The following is a 24,370-nucleotide window of genomic DNA, read 5'->3' on the forward strand; positions in this document are numbered from 1 at the left end:
GCAGGCTTTCATATGTCTTGCACTGAGGAGAGGCTTCCGTCGGGCCACTCTGCCATAAAGCCCCGACTGGTGGAGGGCTGCAGTGATAGTTGACTTTGTGGAACTTTCTCCCATCTCCCTACTGCATCTCTGGAGCTCAGCCACAGTGATCTTTGGGTTCTTCTTTACCTCTCTCACCAAGGCTCTTCTCCCACGATTGCTCAGTTTGGCTGGACGGCCAGGTCTAGGAAGAGTTCTGGTCGTCCCAAACTTCTTCCATTTAAGGATTATGGAGGCCACTGTGCTCTTAGGAACCTTGAGTGCTGCAGAAATTCTTTTGTAACCTTGGCCAGATCTGTGCCTTGCCACAATTCTGTCTCTGAGCTCCTTGGGCAGTTCCTTCGACCTCATGATTCTCATTTGCTCTGACATGCATTGTGAGCTGTAAGGTCTTATATAGACAGGTGTGTGCCTTTCCTAATCAAGTCCAATCAGTTTAATTAAACACAGCTGGACTCCAATGAAGGAGCAGAACCATCTCAAGGAGGATCAGAAGAAATGGACAGCATGTGAGTTAAATATGAGTGTCACAGCAAAGGGTCTGAATACTTATGACCATGTGATATTTCAGTTTTTCTTTTTTAATAAATTTGCAAAAATTTCTACATTTCTGTTTTTTTTCTGTCAAGATGGGGTGCTGAGTGTACATTAATGAGAAATAAAATGAACTTTTTTGATTTTAGCAAATGGCTGCAATGAAACAAAGAGTGAAAAATGTAAAGGGGTCTGAATACTTTCCGTACCCACTGTATATACATGCACTTACTCACATACATATACCCATCCTCACACATACATGAATACACATACTCAAAGTGCACATATACAGTATATACTTACATACACATGTGCCGACCATATACATACATTATTAGTATTATCATACTCCCCTTTTCTTTTTTCTTCTTCTATTTTTCTTTTTCTTTATTTTCTTTTTTTTCCCATTTATGACTCAAGAACAGTTGTTCAATCGCAGATCAGAGTCAATACCGAGTCATATCATAAAAGAGAGAAAAGGGCCCCAGATTATGTCATATTTGTGCACAGCGTCTATGTTGCTGTATATGACTTTTTTCAGTTTGGCTACTTTTCCAAGTGCATGATACCAGTCTAGGGTGGTGGGAGCTGAAACATCTTTCCATCTACAGTATATTAGCTTTTTAGCGACTGCAAAAGCTGTAGCCAGCCACTTGCTTTTAGTTTGAGATTCGAGTCTGGAAATTACACCAAGCAGGCAAACTGCAGGGACTGGGTCTATTTGCTTACTTATTATTTCACTTACTTTTTGACGTACCTCCACCCAGAAGCTCTTAATTTTTATACAATCCCAGACCATGTGCAAGTCCCTGTCTCAGATGAATATTTCCAGCAGGTGCCTGTCTGTCTGAAGCCTACTCTATGTAACTTACTAGGGGTCCAGTGGTATCGGTGCACGGTTTTGAGTTGTGTTAATTTCAGTGAAACGTCTTTGGAGACTGTATGGGCTCTGCGCCAGACCTCATCCCACTCTTCTTCAGTTATGTCGCACCCTAAATCTGTACTCCACAGTCTCCTTGTTCCCTGAAAGTTTGATGTTATCTTGTTAATAAGTTCTTTATAGATTCCAGGTGTGTTTATTTTAGATTGATCTTGTTCTAGTAAGCATTTGTCCCAATGTGTTGCAGACGGGTTCTTTTTACTATTATTCCTGAGGGATACGACTGCACTTCTTAATTGGAAATATTTCCACCAAGGTAATTGGACAAGAGACATCTCTGCTTTCAGATCATTATATGATTTGAATCCAACCTCTGTGTATAAATCAGCCACTTTAGAAACGCCACTTCTATGCAACTCCTTCCATTGGATCGGCTTCTTACCTATAGTTAAAAACGGATTATCACAAATGGGTACCCATGGAGACTGTAATACAGCTTCCCTGGTAATTTTATGAATCTTCCTCCAGATGTGGTAAATGAAACTCAGACAAGGGTGTTGTTCTACTACACCTTGCTGTTTAATATGTATAGCATCTTTATTTAGACATTATTCACTGCATGTGTTTGTTGATTTGGATCTCCATTCATCCTGGCAGCATCGACAGTTCAGACTTGTACACCTGCTCAGGTTACTTTTTAATAACATTTTAAATTAAACATAAAATAAACTTATGCTGCTTCCTTCAACCAAAAGAGTCTCCAATAAATAAAAGATATGAATGAAATAAAGTATTTTAGAATGAAATGAAGTCATTAATATAGCCTATATGTAAAAGTATTTATTTTAAATTGCACTGACACCTTGTGGTGTCACCATTGATGACAAATGGCATTTGTTATGGCCTTGGCCCATTTAGAATTATTAGGAAAAGGCTGTCTGTTTTTTACTAGTTGCAGTGATGTTTATGTTCGCGTGGTGCCTTTTCAAGTGCTTTAATAAGTTGGATGTGTTGCCTGTGACGTACCCGATGTCCGCTGAACAACAACGGCACACTACTCTCGTCTTGTCAACGTCTCTTTGTCCATTATTGTGGGAATGGGGAGGGAGGTGTTCATTCTATCATGCTGCAGGTTATTCTCCCACACAGACGCGTCTCCTCCTCCCCTTTTGCTCTTAGTTTGAGCGGGATCATCACTGAAAATGAAAATGAAACTTAAGAGTAAGTCTGTAAAAAGAACTCCATCCCGGTTATATGCAACTGTCCAGACCAACAGGACTCGAGGAACTAGTAATCTGCACAGTTTGCACAGTTTATGTTTGAACTTTTTTACAAGTTACTAACTAAAAGCTGTGTCCCATATCAGCGGCTGCAGCCTTCCTCCACCCTGAGGTGTGCTTCCGCTTTGCGGTCCGTGTGGGAACACAGATTAAAGCACTTTTGTTCCGCGCGTACTCGGATCAGTCCTGTACCGAAACGGTCTGGTCCGAGTACGTGTACCTTTACACCCCTATCAGTAAGTGTCAGTAAAGTTGTTGATGAATGAACAGATGATAACCTGCAGCTGTGTTGTGTCTCGTTCTCTCCATCAGACGCCTGTGAGCTGGAACTGGACACAAACACAGTGAACAGAACCCTGAAACTGTCTGACAACAACAGGAAGGTGACATATGTGATGGAGCTTCAGTCATATCCTGATCATCCAGACAGATTTAAATACTGGTGTTCTCAGCTGCTGTGTAGGACTGGTCTGACTGGTCGCTGTTACTGGGAGGTCGAGTGGAGAGTAAAGGTTGATGTATCAGTGAGTTACAGAGGAATCAGAAGGAGAGGAGGCAGTAATGAATGTTGGTTTGGATTTAATGATCAGTCCTGGAGTCTGTACTGCTCTGATGAAGGTTACTCTGTCTGGCACAATAACAGAAGAACAGAGATCTCCTCCTCCTCCTCCTCCTCCTCTTCCTCCTCCTCCTCTTCCTCCTCCTCCTCCTCCTCCTCAAACAGAGTAGCAGTGTATGTGGATTGTCCTGCTGGCTCTCTGTCCTTCTACAGAGTCTCCTCTGACACACTGATCCACCTCCACACCTTCAACACCACATTCACTGAACCTCTCTATCCTGGGTTTAGGTTCTGGTCTCCTGGTTCTTCAGTGTCTCTGTGTCGTCTGTCGGTCTGAGAAACACTGCTGACTGAAGATCAGCTGACTCTGTTCACTCTGTCCAGCTGGTCTGTTTCATGGTTGGGGGGTGTGATAATGGGGGGTGGGGGTGGTAAAGGGGGTTAAATGTTCTACATTACAGAAAAACAATGGACCCCCTTCTTTAATGTCTGTATTGTTCTGATCTCACCAATAAAGAACAAGTGACAATTAAACAATTAAATTGTCTTTAATTGCAAGACTGCTGTCTTGATATTGGCAGCAGGAGGAGGAGTCATGGCTCCAGATCTGTTACAAAGTGTAAACTTGTCTCTCAGGTGTCTTCCCACAGGCCCTGAAAACAGCAGTCATCAAGCCACTACTAGAAAAGAACAATCTAGACAATAATGAATAATTACAGGCCTATATCAAATCTTCCTCTGTTAGGTCAAATGATAGACAAAGCTGTGTTTCAGAAGTTAAATAACTTCTTGATATTGAAAGACTGTTTGGATGTCTTCCAGTCAGGTTTTGGACCAAACCGCAGCACTGAGACAGCTCTGGTTAAAGTGTTTCATGACATCCGTTTAATCACAGACAGAACCTCAGTCTAAGTTCTTCTTGGGTAACACTTTATATGAAGGTCCTTTAAATAAGCTGTTATTACCATCAAATCTGCTGTATAAGACACACTTTAAACCCTCAGGCATCAGTTTAATTTACTACCCTCTTAAGTCATTAAGGACAAAAATGTCCACTTCCAAATACTGGAAGTATTAAATATTTAAATATTAATATGCTTTTATTTACTTTGTGTTTAAAGGTTAATCAGCTTTATTATTACTTATCAGGTTATCTCTGTTGTCAGCCCTTATTTAAAGTTTGTATTGAACACTGGAGAGCAGCACTGAGCAGGTCAGGAAATCAGGTAACCTTTGTGAGCCAGGTGTGTAAACCTGCTGAGTGGCTCTAACTGACAGACAGGAGTGTCAGCGGTGTGTGTGAGAGCAGGAGTGAGGTGAGAGGCTGAGACACTTTCAGGCTGAATTCAATGAAAGGAAGACAGCAGAGATACCTTTGGTAAGTGTGCTGTGTTCTTTGGTAATTATCTGTTCAGAATGTTTGAATGGTGACATGTATTTAATGTAGGCTGTTTATTTCATAGTGATGCACTCTGCATTCTGGTTTTATAGTGTTCACATGAAACAATTAAATTAGAAGGGTAAATAATAATTAATATTGAACACATTTAACTGGTTTGTTTAAATTGTAAACAAAAGATAAAGAAGTGAATAGATACTAAAATTCAGATTAATTTAATGGTTATATTAACTTAAATTCTGATTTGTTTTGTTTGGTGTTAAAATGGGAAAAAGGAAGATAAGGATGCTAAAAGAAGCATGGTTAACATTGTATAAGTGGAAAACTGCTTCCCCAGATTACCTTACAATTATAATAGGAATGTATATGGGAAGAATTTTGTTAATAGATATTTTCTTTGCTTTTCAGAACCACACACAATAAACAGTTGTAACCTCGCTGCATTAAAGTCTCCTCTTTGAACTCTTTTACTATCGTGGCCTAACCCAAACCAATGTGTTCAGTCTTTTAGAATAAGGGTCTGCTTGGAGGTGAAATACTGATAAATGAAATCAGTTACTTTCACTGCAAATAAGAAAAGTTTTAAGATTGATAATGAGTCAGGTTACCGTGGTAATTGGATAGCGCCAAGACCAATCGAAGAATCATTTTCCTCTTAGCTGAAAATGTATAAAAAGCAGTGAAGCAGCAAAAAGGAAGCCAGAGAGAAATGATAACAGAACAAATAAACACACCATTGAAGTGTTTTTTTCCATATACCATTTAGTTACACACACTGAAGGCTATAATGCATCTCTATCGTTTCTTCTAACAATATGTTGAGTGAATCCAGAATGCCAGATGACATCTACAGGTGTTGTCATTCAGTTTGTGATTTTCTTTATATTGTATTCTGACTGCAGGATTCTTATTAAGGGTTACAGGTTTTCAGTGAAATCGACATCGACCTGACCTGACTGGTCGCTCTGCATCAGGATCTGCTGAACTCCTTTTCTTCACTAAAGACACTTTAGACACTCGACACAAAATAACACAAGTAGATGAAAGTCTTTCTCACTCTACATCAGTTTATTTATTACAAGGTTACACATGAGCTGTCTGAAGAACTTGTGCTACCCAACACAGAGGACTCCAAGGAAACAGAGTGACAGAAAGAAGAGAAGATATCAAGAGAGAAGAAGGATGCTTACACTGTAACTGTTTCAAAAAACTTTTTCAATTCAAATGTCATAGCTGCTCCCAACTTACTGGTTCATATGTCAGTCTGAGGTTTAGCATTTCTCTCCAGTGTGGACTAACATGTGTCTGATCAGATTTCCTCTTTGGGTAAAACTTTTACTGCAAAAAGAGCAGTTGAAGGGTTTCTCTCCTGTGTGAACTAACATGTGTCTGTCCAGACTTCCTCTTTGGGTAAAACCTTTACTGCAAAAAGAGCAGCTGAAGGCTTTCTCTCCTGTGTGAACTAACATGTGTGACTTCAGACCCCACTTTTGTCTAAATTGTTTTCCACACTGAGAGCAGCTGAAGGGGTTTTCTCCCGTATGCAGAATCATGTGTATAGTCAGAGCTCTATGTCGGTAAAATGTTTTACCACACTCAGAGCATCTAAAGGATTTCTCTCTGTGAATTGCCATGTGATAGGTCAGACTGGCCTTAAGGGTAAATCTTTTCCCACAGTGAGAGCAGCTGAAGGGTTTTTCTCCAGTGTGAATCATCATGTGTCTGGTCAAATTTCCTTTTACGTTAAATATTTTAGCGCACTCCGAGCACCTATGTGCTCTCTTACCAGTCTGTAGTTTCTTATTTTTGAAGTTTAATTCTGAAAGATCTTCTCTTGTCTCTTCCCAATCATGACTGTCATCAGTCTCAGGTTCATAAGAGTCTTCAGTCTTGACTTCAGTCTCTGGTTGTAAACGTCTCTCTGGATTTGAGTCTCTCTCTGGTTCTGCTCCTCCACAGTCCTCTCCATCAACTCCTGTTTCCATCTGTTCAGTTTGTCTCTGATGAAGCTGTGAGGACTGAGGTTTCTCTTCATCATCTTCACTCTTCACAGAGACAGGAGTGAAGGGGAACTTGGTGGTATCAGCCTCCTCCAGTTCTTGAAGCTGTTCTTCCTCCTGACTGCTCCACAGTTCCTCATGTTCTTCTTTAATGTGTTGGGGCTTAGTGTCCTCCGGGTCCAGAATGTGGCTCCGCTCCTGCTGCTCAGGTGGAAGCTCTTCTTTACTCACCAACAGCTGCTGGAGATCTGCAGGACACAGTAAACAAACATTAACGTTACTTATAGACTGATTTTTAAATATTAATGCGAGCAGGACCCCACGCTGAGCTCAACTCAGCGGCAAGGAGATGTGCAGTTGCGCGGAGCAACCCAACACACAATGAATGGGCATGACAGCGGCGCGCACCGCCGGCCGCATCCTATCTGAAAGGCCCTTAAGGCTGTGAGGACTGAGGTTTCTCTTCATCATCATTAAGTCCTGGAGAGCGGGCAGCCCGGGTTCAAATCCGACCTGTGGCTCCTTTCCCACAAGTCATTCCCCACTCTCTCTCCTTGGTTTCTGATTCTGTCCTACCTACCAAACAATCTTGTTTAAAATGATTTTTATTTTTTAAACTTTGTGGTAAGTTATTATGTTTTTCTAAAAACCCATACGCAAAAAGTTCTTAACAGAAGAATGGCTAGTTCATCTATAAATCATGTCTCAGGGCCTCTCCCCCCTCTGGCTGCACTACATGGACTATTCCATCATGACCCTCAGGTCTTATGCTGCATTCAGGTGCTGCTCGGGTGCTCCAAGTTTCCGAGTTAGGAAGTCGTTCTTCTGACTTGATTTCAGTTCAGAAAATCTGAATGTTGTAACAACAGCAACAAAGCGTTGATGCTACAAAGAAGATCAGTGAAATGTTACTGTTACAGTTATATTTGAGCAAAATGTTGATGGTCAATACGTGAATTATTAAAAAGTATGTTAACATTAACTAAACATATTTTGCCCCTTATGTGATGACGTCAAGTCGGGAAGTCGAGCACCTCATTCTTTTCCGAGTGACCTTATGGCTCCGCTGCCGCCGGCTGCTGCCGATAGCAGCCGAGACATGAGGCCTGACTGTCGGTGGCGGTGGGGACGAGGAGCCGGCTCGAGCTGGGGTGGACTGATAGTGTCGGTGCTCTCATTGTTTGCCTGTGGACACAGACATAGAGTCTGTTTTCTGACAGGAATTTCTAAGATGCCAATTCCTTCTGGAAGAAATCTCTGAATCAGTTGAGGAAACGGCCGTATGTGTTGTAGTAAATGTCTGTAAATAGAGGACCTTAGTGGGAGTGGTCTGTGTTGCTGTGCATTCTGGGAGCTGGTGTCTTTCATCCACATGAGCCAAAAAGACACTTTCTGCCTTTTCTCAAGTCTTGGTCAAGAAGGCACCAACTTCAAAATGTATTTCACATTTCTACATATATGACCCAATGTCAATACAGATTCATGTTTCAACAGGTGAAGTATCCCTTTAAAGAAATGATTGACGCAGCATCACAGAGAGAGAAAAAAGAGACTAGAGCAAAAGAGATATAGAAACTATAGAAACTAACAAACAAGCCAGTATGAAGTGAAGCTTATCTAGCAGAGCAGAAAAAAGGATGTAGAGGGAGGAAAAAGAGAGGTTGATGTCCAAGCTGCCAAAAGTTAGAACTTTCTTTTACAACAGTAGGCAACCGGCGGCACAGTGCTGCCCCGAAGTCCTGTGACGTCATGAACACAAGATTACAGATTACTACAAGTGGAGACGGTGAAATAAAGAAACACACACAGGAGATAAAGGAGATGAAGAGAAATACAGAGACAGAGAGGATGAAGAGAAATACAGACAGAGAGGATGAAGAGAAATACAGAGACAGAGAGGATGAAGAGAAATACAGAGACAGAGAGGAAGAAGAGAAATACAGAGACAGAGAGGATGAAGAGAAATACAGAGACAGAGAGGATGAAGAGAAATACAGAGACAGAGAGGATGAAGAGAAATACAGAGACAGAGAGGATGAAGAGAAATACAGAGACAGAGAGGATGAAGAGAAATACAGAGACAGAGAGGATGAAGAGAAATACAGAGACAGAGAGGATGAAGAGAAATACAGACAGAGGATGAAGAGAAATACAGACAGAGGATGAAGAGAAATACAGAGACAGAGAGGAAGAAGAGAAATACAGAGACAGAGAGGATGAAGAGAAATACAGAGACAGAGAGGATGAAGAGAAATACAGACAGAGAGGAAGAAGAGAAATACAGACAGAGAGGAAGAAGAGAAATACAGAGACAGAGAGGAAGAAGAGAAATACAGAGACAGAGAGGAAGAAGAGAAATACAGACAGAGAGGATGAAGAGAAATACAGACAGAGAGGAAGAAGAGAAATACAGACAGAGAGGATGAAGAGAAATACAGACAGAGAGGATGAAGAGAAATACAGAGACAGAGAGGATGAAGAGAAATACAGAGACAGAGAGGAAGAAGAGAAATACAGAGACAGAGAGGATGAAGAGAAATACAGACAGAGAGGAAGAAGAGAAATACAGACAGAGAGGATGAAGAGAAATACAGACAGAGAGGAAGAAGAGAAATACAGACAGAGAGGATGAAGAGAAATACAGACAGAGAGGATGAAGAGAAATACAGACAGAGAGGAAGAAGAGAAATACAGAGACAGAGAGGAAGAAGAGAAATACAGACAGAGAGGAAGAAGAGAAATACAGAGACAGAGAGGAAGAAGAGAAATACAGACAGAGAGGAAGAAGAGAAATACAGAGACAGAGAGGAAGAAGAGAAATACAGACAGAGAGGAAGAAGAGAAATACAGACAGAGAGGAAGAAGAGAAATACAGACAGAGAGGAAGATAAATATCAGAGTATCAGCTGTTGCAGTGAGTCGCTGTACTTCTTTCTGTAAATGTGAAACGTCATCAGTGCATGCAGACAGGCTTTCCTCCAGACCTTTTACCGTGACACTCAACGTAGACAGCTCGGATGTAATGGACTCTCTGTATTCCTTTAGCTCGGACCTGGCTGCAGTAATGTCGGCTCTAATGACTGCCATTTCACTCTCCAACACAGCCCGGACCTCAATCTTCAGAGCCTCTATCAAATCTTTGCGCAGGGAGGACAGAAGCTCACTTTGAAAAGTCTCCGTGTCCGTCGTAGATGCGGCCGCAGCTGAGGCTGCTTCTCCCCGGGGAGGTTTTTCAGTGGAGGCCGCGGTCGGAGTACGAGTTGAAGGCCTCGTGGTTAAAAGACATTTTTTTCTTCCTTTGGATGATTTAGCAGCCATTTTTTTCAGTTTGTCTCAGTACAATGCAACATGAGACTGAGTTACCACCAAGTTTTGTTCTCAAAGTGTGTCAAAAATTATACTTTTAAAAAGGTTGCTCTGCAGTGCTCTGAAATAAAACTACTCACTCCATCACCTGCGCTTCTTCTTCTTCATCTTCTTCTTCTTCTTCTTCTTCTTTAAGGTTTTATGGCGGTTGGCAAACAACAAACTGGTGCATTTCTGCCACCTACTGGTCAGGAGTGTGGATCAAAATATCTATTATGTACTACTTTCTGTAAATAATAATAATAATAATAATAATAACCAGATACAAATCTACTATATCTTGTCAACCAACCGAGTTTGTCCTACAGCTTCATTTTCTAAGTTATTTTGTAAGATATTTATTAAATCAAAATATACTTTAAAGTCTTTATATGTGATTTTTCACACTTAAATGTAGAAATCAAGTATCTCCTCTGAAAATAACTCTGTGAGTCATGACTGTCTACAATGGGTGTAACACCCGAGTCCCACTGTCTGTGATGTTTTCAGAGTTTTCAGAGTCCTATCTTCAGTTTGTTTACATCGCCCGGACGGCCGGTTGACTCCTCCCCTCGTGTATAAAAGTTGTTTAATTGAGGGACTAGAGAAAAGAAGAATAACATACTGTACTCACTGCTTAACTGTGTTTCTAGATCACGCTCATTTCAGGTAAATTTACATGCAGTGTGAAGATACGAGCATAATAAAGATCGCTAGCATTAGCATGCTAACACAACAATGCAGCGCGAGTTGTTTTGGTTTCATGCTGGTGCTCAAGGGCGACATCTGCTGGATCAAAAAATCACATATAAAGACTTTAATTTCTTTCAGGTTCTCAATCATCTGTCTTCTTTTGAAACTTTATTTCTGACAGTGTCAAACAACATGTTCCACTGTCTCCTCTTGTCCACAGTAGTCATATTTGTGTTTTCCTGTTTTGAACAATGTGTTATTGAATCCAGTGTGTCCAAATCTGAGTCTTGCCACCTTTTCCTTCAGTCTCCGTTTAATAATGCTCTTCACTTCTGTTCCACTAATGCTAACTATCAAATCCATTTGAGTATTTTTTGTAGCATCCTTTGCCACCTTGTCTGCTAATTCATTTCCTTTGAAGCCTTTGTGTGCAGGTACCAATAAAAACATCATTTGACTTCTGTATAGTGTTTGTTGTCTAAATGTCTGCTGTCTGAATGACTGTAAACTGATGAGTGATGAACTTTAATCTGAACAAATGACTGATCTCAGTGTTGGTGTTGTTTTAAAAGCACCTGTACACAGTCTTAATTCCTGATATTTGATAGTATCTAGTTTTTTAAGAGTTGTGTTTGCTGCTGATCCATATACAATACAACCATAATCTCATACTGATCTTATTCATCCTGTATGCTTTCAGAGCAGTCTGCCCCCCACTCACTTCCAACTAAACCCCTCACAACATTTCAAACTTTCTGAACATGCAGCCCATGTAACCCTCTCATCAAACCAGAACCCTACAAACTTAAAGTGTCTTACTCTCTCCACTTCTTGATTATACAGTTTTAATTTGACATCGCTCCCAATTCTTTTCTTTGTGAAAAACATTGTTTTTGTTCCAGGATTTTGGGGACTTTTTTGGGGGATTGTTGCGGCCTAAAACGGCTGATTTCGCTGCAGCTTTTCAAAAAAAGTTGCAATGCATGTTGTGATGTTTTTAGACGCTCTTTTGCAATAAAATTGCAGCAACAAGCGAAAATTGCAAAACTAGTTGCTATTTTTTAATGTAAAAAAAAGGAGACTTTTTATTATTAAACGTATTTTCTTACACAGGCTTTGATGTGAGTGATGCCTAGATTTTTAACCTGAGCAGAGCCATTAGCTTTGTGAAGTTACATATTCCTCTACCTCACTCAGCAACGTCTCTCTCTCTCTCGCTCTCTCTCTCTCTCTCTCTCTTCAACTGACTGACACACACAACTCGCCTGGCTTCTTTCCGCACTTGCAATCGATCTGGATGCAGCAGCCTCTGTCACTGTGATTTGTGTTCTGAAGAATGGGGTCCAAATGAGCCCATATTGGCGGTGGGTCGTGCCTTCTACCTGGGGAGATGGTGCAGAAGGGCCAGATAAAGCACACCAGTGTGGAGGGTCACCTGCTGATGTGACCCTCCAAAAGTGGACTGACTGGATTTCATTGTAGTATTTACAAGAACAACTTTCACAGAAACCTGTGTGGATCAGGGCATCTTTAGCAGTGAGGTTCAGGAATATTCAAAAGGTGCCTCTTGAAGTTAAAAAGCCTGTTTTGGAATTGTACCACATGCTCATCCTCTGGCATTGGAACATCTTTTTTTAACAATGATTGTACTCACTTTAGTCTCTCCACTTTGAGATTTCCACCTTCTCCTGACATCCCTGGGGCAGGGTCACCACTTTACATGAAGACCTGTTCAAGGGATATACAGACACATGCCTTTGGGCTGCTGCAGACAGTGCTGTCAGACATTTCTTCTATGCTTCTTCAGTTTACAATACCCAGCTTGTAGATCACATTTACCATGAACTACAAATTTAACGTGTCTTACATTGGCACGTCTCTCTCTTTTGGTGGAACAACCCAAAATGGTCTCTGACCACAGAGGAAGGCATAGGAAATGTGTTGGTGCTCTGACACATATTACTTGTGGAGAGTAAGTAAAGTATCAGACAGTAGCCTCCTCTGTCTCTTTAGTTATTGTGTCCCTCTTGCCTGTAGTCGTTCTGCTGACATCATCCCTGAGGAGAAACTGTCTGACTCATTTAGCTCTCTTCATTTTGAGAGTTTCTTGGACCATTTTTCTAATGGTTTGAGAATCACATCCAATAAGCTTCTTGTCTTATTTTATTTATATATATATATATATACATCTTTTTTATTTATTTTATTTTTAATGTGCCATAGTACATTGTCAATACAATTACAAATAATCAAGACATAAGTAGATATACAGCGTACAACATTCTTCTGATTTCTTAGATTACAGTTTAAACCTTATATCTACATAAGCTAGCCTCTATGGACTTGTTTTTCTTTTTTTGTGGCTACTCAAGGGAGCCGTAATAAAACTATATACATCCAGAGAGAAAGTACCAAAAATAGAAGTAAATCAAGCAGTATCAGCAATTTGGCTTCCTAGACTTTTGAATAATACCAATAAAGTAATATTTGATCGTTTTGATCAGGACTGAAGTTGATCAAAAGATTTAACCTAAAAAAGCAGAAAAAAAATTAATCTGTTCTATTTTTATAGCAGATTTTGGAAGTGGACATTTTTGTCCTTAATGACTTAAGAGGGTAGTAAATTAAACGGATGCCTGAGGGTTTAAAGTGTGTCTTATACAGCAGATTTGATGGTAATAACAGTTTATTTAAAGGACCTTCATATAAAGTGTTACCCAAGAAGAACTTAGACTGAGGTTCTGTCTGTGTTTAAGCGGATGTCATGAAACACTTTAACCAGAGCTGTCTCAGTGCTGCGGTTTGGTCCAAAACCTGACTGGAAGACATCCAAACAGTCTTTCAATATCAAGAAGTTATTTAACTTCTGAAACACAGCTTTGTCTATCATTTGACCTAACAGAGGAAGATTTGATATAGGCCTGTAATTATTCATTATTGTCTAGATTGTTCTTTTCTAGTAGTGGCTTGATGACTGCTGTTTTCAGGGCCTGTGGGAAGACACCTGAGAGACAAGTTTACACTTTGTAACAGATCTGGAGCCATGACTCCTCCTCCTGCTGCCAATATCAAGACAGCAGGAGGAGGAATTTAATTGTTTAATTGTCACTTGTTTTTTATTGGTGAGATCAGAACAATACAGATATTACAGAAGGGGGTCCATTGTTTTTCTGTAATGTAGAACATTTAACCCCCATTACCACCCCCACCCCCCATTATCACGCCCACCAACCATGAAACAGACCAGCTGGACAGAGTGAACAGAGTCAGCTGATCTTCAGTCAGCAGTGTTTCTCAGACCGACAGACGACACAGAGACACTGAAGAACCAGGAGAGAACACAAACCCAGGATAGAGAGGTTCAGTGAATGTGGTGTTGAAGGTGTGGAGGTGGATCAGTGTGTCAGAGGAGACTCTGTAGAAGGACAGAGAGCCAGCAGGACAGTCCACATACACTGCTACTCTGTTAGAGACAGAGGAGGAGGAGGAAGAGATCTCTGTTACTCCGTTATTGTGTCTGACAGAGTAACCTTCATCAGAGCAGTACAGACTCCAGGACTGATCATTATATCCAAACACACATTCATTCATGTTTCCTCTCCTTCTGATTCCTCTGTAACTCACTGATACATGAACCATTCCTCTCCACTTGACCTCCCAGTAACAGCGACCAGTCAGGCCAGTCCTACACAGCAGCTGAGGCCAGTATTTAAATCTGTCTGGATGATCAGGATATGACTGAAGCTCCTTCACATATGTCACCTTCCTGTTGTTGTCAGACAGTTTCAGGTTTCTGCTCACTGTGTTTGTGTCCAGTTCCAGCTCACAGGCGTCTGATGGAGAGAACGAGACACAACACAGCTGCAGGTTATCATCTGTTCATTCATCAACAACTTTACTGACACTTAATGATAGGGGTGTAGAGGTACACGTACTCGAACCGGACCGTTTCGGTACAGGACTGATCCGAGTACGCGCGGAACAAAAGTTCTTTAATCTGTGTTCCCACACGGACCGCAAAGCGGAAGCACACCTCAGGGTGGAGGAAGGCTGCGGCCGCTGATATGGGACACAGCTTTTAGTTAGTGACTTGTAAAAAAGTTCAAACATAAACCGTGCAAACTGTGCAGATTACTAGTTCCTCGAGTCCTGTTGGTCTGGACAGTTGCATATAACCGGGATGGAGTTCTTTTTACAGACTGACTCTTAAGTTTCATTTTAATTTTCAGTGATGATCCCACTCAAACTAAGAGTAAAAGGGGAGGAGGAGACACGTCTGTGTGGGAGAATAACCTGCAGCATGATAGGATGAACACCTCCCTCCCCATTCCCACAATAGTGGACAAAGAGACGTTGACAAGACGAGAGTAGTGTGCCGTTGTTGTTTAGCGGACATCGGGTACGTCACAGGCAACACGTCCAACTTATTAAAGCACTTGAAAAGGCACCACGCGAACGTAAACATCACTGCAACTAGGAAAAAACAGACAGCCTTTTGCTAGTAATTCTAAACGGGCCGAAGCCTTAAAAAATGCCATTGAAGTTCTTATATCGACAGTGGGAAATATTAATAGTTCTGAAACTACACTGTCCCAGATGTGATTAGGTTTATTATGTGCTCAAAGGGCATTCAAAAAACTGTTGGCTTAGTAAACTAAAAGGTGTCAGTGTTCGCTTCACGATCCGTGACAAAAATCGTGTTTCTTTTGTGCTATCTATGCTTCTCCCTCCTACTTATCCAATACTAACAGTCTGCAAACAGATCGACTTTGCTGCTGCTTTCAGTTTGTGTAAACTGACAGCTACTCACCATCTATGACGATCAGCTGTTAGCGCTAGCCGCCGATCAGCTGTTAGCTTCTCGCACAGCTATCAGGATATCCTCACCAGTCTGTGATCACTGGACCCTCGCCTGCCTTATTGGTGGACCGTCCTTCTTCGTCGGCCACGTCGGCTCCCTACCTGGCTTGGACCCGTCGCCCTGCGGCCCGCCACCTGTTGGCTACCGCTTGCTGCCGCTTCCCCCCTACTCTGGCTTGGCTGCTGGCGGCGAAGAGGCCTGCCTGACAACCAGACTGCCGGCTGCTGCTCTCCTGCTCAGATTGTGTCCAGACGGGTCCCCCGTCTGCCACAAAATTGGTCCTTTCCTTATCCTGGTTTGGCTCTCCTTCCTGCGGTTTTCCTGACCCCGGCTGGCGCCCAGTAGCTTGCGGCTTTCAGCCTGCGGCTAGCAGCTGCTCTCCCTGCTGCGGACATGGTACTACTAACATACTCCGCTCTGCAACTCCGGAATCTCGCCTGTCACTTCTCTCCGGACAACCTTGCTTCCATTAAATATTTCGGACTCCTGCGCCGTCCTCATGGCGCATAGGGCTGCCCGATGCAAGTTTGTTTACACTGACCATGCTATCCCCACTGTAGTGTCTGACCGGCACCATCATCACAACAAATCACACGAGCACACCAGAAACCTGATACCTGTTGTTGTGTGTGTTGACAGAACCACTCCTCTCTCCCCCTCTGCTTCAGAATACACCACCGCCTCATTTATGCTGCAGAATGCAGAATAAAATAAAAATAAAACATAAAAGTCCTCCACATACATATTGTATCAGCGCCGTCTCGCCTTCATTATCCCGGACGGACCTCAGAGGACCGGACTTATACACTAATGTAATCACTGATGTAGAGTTAAAAATTAAACTAACACAAAGACCATAGAGCCTCCAGTTTTCATTAATATATTTCAATATCTTGCATTTATCATCAATTGTGATTTTTAGTTTTAATAAAGAGTGCACAGAGACATGGCGATGGCTTCACACATTTCACCTCCTCCATACTCAGCACATCTTCATCAGCTGCATGTATTTATTCTGTAGATAATTAAAGTGTGGACGGGGCATCTCTGACACGATCATTAAGCCATATATTTGATCATAATTAATTGACAAACTACCGATATGTCCATTTTATCCTTCACTTCATTCACAAACTCCTCTGTTTCTGGGTCAGAAAGTTTCGTTTCTTCGTCTAAACTTCCGTTTTCGCGATCCAGCGCTGGAAACCTTTGATCTGCCCCCTCGTTTGTATGCTTCTTCATTCACAAGCTGCTTTGCATTGACCGTTTATGGTTGAATGTGGGCGTGTAGAGGGCGGAACATGGGACTAATCTACGTGCGCACATTTCCAAGTGGATCGTGATTTATAAAGGGAACATTGCGTGCAGGTGTGCGTACAAACGGTTTTATAAATCTGAATCATTTTGTGCGCATGCCATTTCCGGGTTTTTGGCGCACGTACATTTTTATGTATGAATTTTACACACTCTTTCATAAATGAGACCCCTGGTCATTTTTAAAAACCTCCTCAAACACCATCTCTTCAGCAAAGCATTCAGCCTCATCTAACACTCCCCTCAGCTGATCACCCACTCCCTTCCTCCTTCATCTGTTTGTCTAGTGTTTCTATTCTTTCTCTTCTCTGTTTGTGCAGACACACACACTTTGTAAAGCATCCTTGGGTTTCATGAAAGGCGCTATATAAATCCAAGTTATTGTTATTAACTTCTCAGAGAGAAATAAACAGATCCTCGATTCACAAGCCATAGTCTCTGTCTGATTGTTCAAGAGCATTTACTCTTCTACACTCCAACATGTGCTGCTGTGTTCTGATGAAGAGAAATGAAAACACACTCACACTTCCTCAGATCAGGCTTCAGTCTGTGCAGTCCACTATGACCCAAACTGGAGGAAGAAACCAGAATCTATTTCATACATCTTCATTTAAATCCAGCATCAGACAAGAAGCAGAGTTCATCATTCAGAAACAGTGAGACAGCTTCTGTGTGTCTGTCTGTACCTCAGTGTCTCCAGTCTGCAGTGTGGATCTTCCAGTCGAGCAGACAGCAGCTTCTCTCCTCGTTCTCCTGGATGATTGAAGCTCAGGTCCAGATGTCTCAGGGGGGAGGAGCTTAGAGCTGAGGCCAGAGACGTACAACCTTCTCCTGTGATCAGACAACCTGACAGACTACACACACACACACACACACACACACACACACACACACACACACACACACACACACGCACACACACACAACATGCTTAACATCCATTGGTTCATTCTTCACTGTTTTACCAGTAACATCCTGTCATAACCATGCAGCTGAACAGAATAGACTTCATAATCTGATACTAATCAATATTTACTCTGGTGACAAATAGTGATGGTGAGACAGATCGTGAGATAAACACACAGACTGCTTTGACATCAGCAGTGATGTAGAAACAATTCTGAACTGTTTCATCTGAAAAAAAGATTCTTTAGTTCTTTATGTTCCAAACATTATCCATGGTTTGTTTGTTGGTGGGGAAAAAACTTCATATTTAACTTTCTTTATTCCAGTCCAGCTTCCTCAGACTAAAAGACTGAGACCTATAGAACGAGCTCAGAGCTTTACAGCTTTAATGTGGTAACATACAGTGAAACTTTAAACCACCACCAAGGCCCATTTAATAAATGATTCATCAAGAAAACATTATCTTAGATGAATAATGTGGATCAGCAGCACACTAACCTGAGAGTGTCCAGTCTACAGAGAGGACTCTTTAATCCAGTAGACAGCAGCTTCACTCCTGAATCATGGAGGTTGTTGTTGCTCAGGTCCAGCTCTCTCAGACTAGAGGACTGGGAGCTGAGGACTGAGGACATAGCTTCACAGCTTCTCTCTGAGAGGTTACAGCCACTCAGCCTGAAGAGGATTCAGAAGAACACAAATGAAAGCAATTACAAACAACAGTTGTTATTTCTGAATGAAGAGAACTACAGTTAACCTGGATAGTTATGTGAGCACGTACAGAGCTTTGTTTGAAGCTTTGATAACAGGCAGCAGCCTCAGAAGAGCCTCCTCTGAAGCAGAGTATTTCTTCAGGTCAAACACGTCCAGATCTTTTTCTGATGACAGTAAGATGAAGACCAGAGCTGACCACTGAGCAGGAGACAGTTTATCTGTGGAGAGACGTCCTGAACTCAGGGACTGTTGGATCTCCTCCACTAGAGAACGATCATTCAGTTCATTCAGACAGTGGAACAGATTGATGCTTTTCTCTGCAGACAGATCCTCACTGATCTTCTCCTTGATGTACTTGACTGTTTTCTGATTGGTCTTTGAGCCACTTCCTGTGTCTGTCAGCAGACCTCGTATGAGATTCTGATTGGTCTCTAGAGAAAGACCGAGGAAGAAGCGGAGGAACAAGTCCAGGTGTCCATTAGGACTCTGTAAGGCCTGGTCCACAGCACTCAGATATAAAGGTGTTGGTTCAGGTTTTTCTCTGAATAATTTAGACCTCCAGGATGTTTTTTGTTCTTCTGACATCAGATTGACTCCAGAGTTGATGAAGGTTAGATGGACATGAAGAGCAGCCAGAAACTCCTGAACACTCAGATGGATGAAGCAGAACACCTTGTCCTGGTAGAGTCCTCTCTCCTCTTTAAAAATCTGTGTGAACACTCCTGAGTACACTGAGGCTGCTCTGATTTCGATGCAACACTCTGTCAGGTCTGAGTCATAGAAGATCAGGTTTCCTTTCTGCAGCTGCTCAAAAGCCAGTTTTCCCAGAGACTTAATCATCTTCCTGTTCTTTTTATTCCATTGTGGATCCGTCTCAGCTCCTCCATCATACTTGATGTTCTTCAGTTTGGACTGAACCACCAGGAAGTGGATGTACATCTCAGTCAGGGTCTTGGGCAGCTCTCCTCCCTCTCTGGTCTTCAGCACATCCTCCAGAACTGTAGCAGTGATCCAGCAGAAGACTGGGATGTGGCACATGATGTGGAGGCTTCTGGATGTCTTGATGTGGGAGATGATTCTGCTGGCCTGCTCCTCATCTCTGAACCTCTTCCTGAAGTACTCCTCCTTCTGTGGGTCAGTGAACCCTCTGACCTCTGTCACCATGTCAACACACTCAGGAGGGATCTGATTGGCTGCTGCAGGTCGTGTGGTTATCCAGAGGCGAGCAGAGGGAAGCAGTTTCCCCCTGATGAGGTTAGTCAGCAGCACATCCACTGAGGTGGACTCTGTGACATCAGTCAGGGTCTCGTTGTTTTTAAAGTCCAGAGGAAGTCGACACTCATCCAGACCGTCAAAGATGAACACAACCTGGAACTCTTCAAACCTGCAGATTCCTGCTTCTTTGGTTTCAGGAAAGAAGTGATGAACAAGTTCCACCAAGCTGAACTTTTTCTTCTTCAGCACATTCAGCTCTCTGAAAGTGAATGGAAATGTGAAGTGTATGTCCTGGTTGTCTTTTTCTTCAGCCCAGTCCAGAGTGAACTTCTGTGTTAAGACTGTTTTCCCGATGCCAGCCACTCCCTTTGTCATCACTCTTCTGATTGGTTCATCTCTTCCAGGTGAGACTTTAAAGATGTCTTCTTGTCTGATGGTTGTTTCTGGTCTGTCTGGTTTCCTGGATGCTGTTTCAATCTGTCTGACCTCATGTTCATCGTTGACTTCTCCAGTCCCTCCCTCTGTGATGTAGAGCTCTGTGTAGATCTGGTTCAGAAGGGTTGGGTTTCCTGCTTTAGCAATCCCCTCAAACACACACTGGAACTTTTCCTTCAGGTTAGATTTGAGTTTATGTTGGCACTCTGCAGCGACTGTCCCTGAATAAAGAAATAACTGAAATCAATGAACACATCCTGATATAGATCACATGACTATCTGAGTTTGGAACTTTAAACGTCTTTGTCCTTTTTCTAAAATACTAAATCTGTTCAAATGTTCTTACTGCTCTGCAGACAGTCAGCCAGCTCCTCCTGCTTCATTCTCCTCAGGAAGTGGAGAGTTATCTTCAATAATGTTTCTTTACAGTTTCTCCCCTGCTCTTTATCCTCACTCTGACTCTCTAAGCATTCTGGGTAATCTGGACTCAGAACCCTCTGGACTCTCTTCAGCTCGTTCTTCACAAAGGTGATGATGTTCTCCTCCAGCAGCTGGAACAGAAGGAGACACTGGATATTTAATATAAACTGGTAGAACTCAACATGTGATTCATCTGTCAGTCTGAAGGTCAGCTGGTCTAAACAGAACAATAACTGAAAATTAAATTATTGTAGTGGTAGTGTATTAATTAACAATGTGTTGAACACACCATAAAGATGGAGTCCAGGTCTGTTGGATTCTGCTGGTCTGGTTGAGCTCTGTGAACGTTGGAGCTCTCCTGTTGAACTCTGTAACAGGACATATGACACAAGAAAACAACAGGATATATATAATGAAACTCTGAGCCAAAATATGAGTCTTTAAACAAAAGAGACATAACATTAACTTGATTTTTAATTCTTACCTTCCATCAGGGGCTGCTACGTGCTACGTTTGAGTGTATTGCATAATTTCCTGTTCTCCGCTGTACTGTGTTGTTCAGTTCTGATCGTTAGAGCTAAAAGCTTAATTGTTCATTTTGCCTAGTTTCTTACGACTGTTGTTTCCAACACACTGTACGTTCAGACAAACAGAAATGATCGAAAAGCCCTCTTTCTCTCTAGCGACAAACCTGCTTAAAAGTTTTGTTTATTTTAGCTACCTACTCTTAGCCTAGCTTAGCAGTTAGCTTTATTTACAATGGCTTCCTTTTCTGTCTTTCCCTCTCCTGCTCTCTCCTGCTCTACGTGTCAGATGTTAAGTTACTCCTCGTCCTCCTTTAGTGATAATGATAGATGTAAGAAATGTAGTTTATTTTTAGCTTTGGAGGCGAGGGTGTCTGAGTTAGAGAGATGGCTCTGCACCATTGAGTCAGAGTCATCGTATGCAGCAGTAGTTAGCCAGCCACCTGTAGCCGGTGCGGGCCGACAGATTTTTTTAACAGTTTTTATCACTCTCCTCCAGGTGCAATAGAACGTACAGTTAACAAACGGCACATTACCCCTGAAGTAGCCACAACTCTTAACATCTTACAGAAATACCACCTTACCATCATCCTGTGAAGAACTTGTTACCAATTTTAATTATAAACTGAGGACAGTGCTTGATGCCTGCGCTCCAATCACAACTAAGACAGTAAAAACAAAAAAGGTCGTTCCATGGAAAAACAATGCGACCAATGCACTTAAGAGAGACTGCAGACTGCAAAACAAAAATAGAAATTGATAAAAAAAATATACTCGTAGAAGCAATAAAAGACTACAACAAAGCCAATCCGAAAATCAAGGCAAGAATATTTCTCAAACCTGATAAACAGCAACATTCACAACCCCAGACATCTTTTCAGGACAATAGATTCTCTGTTACACCCCACAACCAATAACAACAGGATCTTTTTTAATTTTTTTTTAATTCTAGTCTTCTAGTTAACCCTCGACCAAGGCTGAATTTTTTTTCTTTTGAAAGCCTTGTTCTTAGTCTTTCACATCCAGTCTCAAGAACCTTTTAGCCAGTTCTAGTTGTTGTAGTTTACCGCCCTCCTGGCCCATATTCTGGATTTCTATTTGAATTTGCAGAATTCTTATCAAATTTAGTGCTTAGCAGTGATAGAATAATTGTTGTAGGTGACTTCAATATCCATGTAGATGTTGATAATGATAGCCTTAGCACAGCTTTCATGTCATTATTAGACTCTATTGGTTTCACCCAGGGTGTAAACGAACCTACTCATCGTTTTAACTACACCCTGGATCTTGTTTTAGCTTATGGCGCTGAAATCCAAAACCTTACAGTTTTCCTAGAAAATCCTCTTCTATCAGACCATTTCCTTATTACATTCGATTTTGTCCTACCAGAATTACCTCTGCCTGGAAGAGGTGTGCTCTCTAGAAGTTTGTCGGATAGTGCTGTAGCTAGATTTAAGGAAGCTATTTCAGCTGCTTTTGATTCAGTACTGTGTTTCAACCCAGATGGAAACTCTTATGATAGCTTTAGTCCCTCTCAGCTAGATCAGTTTGTTGATAGTGCAGTGGATTCACTGAGAGTTACTCTTGATTCGATTGCTCCCCTAAAACAGAAGGTTGTCAAGCGGCGGAGAGTGGCTCCATGGTTCAACTCAGAAACCCGTACTCTAAAACAATCGTCGCAAAATTTTGAAAGAATATGGCGTTCGACCAAAACGGTAGAATCTTGTTTATTCTGGCAGGATAGTCATAATAAATATATGAAGGCTCTACATCACGCCCGAGCTGCCTACTACTCCTCTCTAATCGAGGAAAACAAAAGCAATCCTAGATACCTTTTCAGCACTGTAGCCAGGCTGACAGAGAGTCATGGCTCCATTGAGCCTTGTATTCCTCTAGCCCTCAGCAGTAATGATTTCCTGAGCTTTTTCAACAACAAAATTCTAGACATCAGAGACAAAATTGGTAACCTCCTGCCCTTACCTGGTGCAGATACGTCTGATATGGCAGAGACACTTCCAGGACCAGATATTAATCTAGACTGTTTTTCTCCAATCGACCTTTCAGAGCTAAATTCAATTATTTCTGCGTCGAAACCATCAACCTGTCTTTTAGACCCAATCCCAACCAAGGAAGTTTTTCCCTTAGTTAGCGACTCTATATTAGATATGATCAATTTGTCTTTACTGGCAGGCTATGTACCACAGTCATTTAAAGTAGCGGTAATCAAACCTCTACTCAAAAAACCTACTCTAGATTCAGGAACTCTATTCAATTCAATTCAATTCAATTCAAAAAACTTTATTTGTCCCCGGGGGGCAATTCAAAGGCACACAGAGCAGTAAATTAACAACAGTGCAAGTAAACGAAACATTTTAACCTAAATATAACGTGTCAATTGAAATACAACTTAAAGTTTAAACTTAACTTAAGAATACAAAATATAAAAGAGTAGATATAAGTGGACAGTGATCGGACTAACAGATGTAAACAGATGTAACCATAACTATGTGCAGTAGTGACCAGATGTAAACAGAACTCTATGCAGTAAACGAGAAATAAATACATATATACAGAGCTATGTGCAAGTAGGCAAATACTAAATGATAAGTTATTAAGGTGCATGGTGAATAATGGAACAACAGAACTAATATATACAATATAACTGTAAAGGTAAAACTGAGATAAATAAAGTGACCGTAGTGCAATGATGGATAAGAAACAACAGGAATAAATTAACCAGAACTGTATGAATACTGAAATAGAAAGGATAGAATAAAGTGATGTAGTGCATGAGACCAGATAAAGCAGAGGCAGTTAAGGTGCATGGCAAATATAAAGGAAGTAAAAAAGCAAAGTTCACAGCTGAGAGTCTGCATTGGGTGAGAGGTGTTGGTGTCTGTTGGGGGGTTAGGAGTTGAGGAGCTGGACAGCCCTGGGAACAAAGGTTGCTCTTCTCCTCTGTGTCCTGCAGCAGGGACAGCGAAGCTGGCGTCCTGAGGGGAGCCATTCAAACGCTGGGAAGAGAGCGTGTGAGGGGTCCTGCATAATCCGACCTGCTAGCCTGATTGTCTGTTGCTCATAGATCGATGATCTAGCTAACTATAGGCCTATATCCAACCTTCCTTTTATCTCAAAGATCCTGGAGAACGTGGTAGCTAATCAGCTGTGTGACTTTCTCCATGACAACAGTTTATTTGAGGAGTTCCAGTCAGGATTTAGAGTCCACCATAGCACTGAGACTGCATTAGTTAA

The 24,370-nt window shown here is 41.8% G+C and overlaps 2 protein-coding genes across 14 annotated transcripts in view; one reads left to right on the top strand and one right to left on the bottom strand.

Moving 5' to 3' along the window:
* LOC132974903 (NLR family CARD domain-containing protein 3-like) overlaps nucleotides 1-24,370 on the top strand; it is an 86,512-nt gene that overhangs the window by 8,615 nt on the left and 53,527 nt on the right. For 2 of the 11 annotated variants that reach the window (XM_061039233.1, XM_061039237.1), the window contains one exon: nucleotides 3,049-3,817. The exons of 5 other annotated variants lie outside the window; for them this stretch is intronic. In XM_061039233.1, coding sequence (XP_060895216.1) covers nucleotides 3,049-3,632 — 584 coding nt within the window. In that variant the 3' untranslated portion in view covers nucleotides 3,633-3,817. Of the gene's footprint in view, nucleotides 1-2,822; nucleotides 2,947-3,048; nucleotides 3,818-24,370 lie in introns of those variants that run through there. 4 more of the 11 variants (XM_061039243.1, XM_061039245.1, XM_061039241.1 and 1 more) reach the window with 4 other exon arrangements.
* LOC132974898 (NACHT, LRR and PYD domains-containing protein 3-like) overlaps nucleotides 5,742-24,370 on the bottom strand; it is a 184,150-nt gene continuing 165,521 nt past the window's right edge. For 2 of the 3 annotated variants that reach the window (XM_061039220.1, XM_061039219.1), the window contains exons 10-13: nucleotides 18,312-18,485; nucleotides 17,594-17,761; nucleotides 17,432-17,478; nucleotides 5,742-6,942 (exon numbers count right to left, since the gene is read on the bottom strand). In XM_061039220.1, the coding sequence (XP_060895203.1) occupies nucleotides 5,966-6,942; nucleotides 17,432-17,478; nucleotides 17,594-17,761; nucleotides 18,312-18,485 (1,366 nt within the window). In that variant the 3' untranslated portion in view covers nucleotides 5,742-5,965. Of the gene's footprint in view, nucleotides 6,943-13,653; nucleotides 14,566-17,431; nucleotides 17,479-17,593; nucleotides 17,762-18,311; nucleotides 18,486-24,370 lie in introns of those variants that run through there. The other variant, XM_061039217.1, reaches the window with a different exon arrangement.

The sequence above is a fragment of the Labrus mixtus genome, chromosome 5, assembly GCF_963584025.1.
Source record: "Labrus mixtus chromosome 5, fLabMix1.1, whole genome shotgun sequence".
In the NCBI taxonomy this organism is placed as follows: Eukaryota; Metazoa; Chordata; class Actinopteri; order Labriformes; family Labridae; genus Labrus; species Labrus mixtus.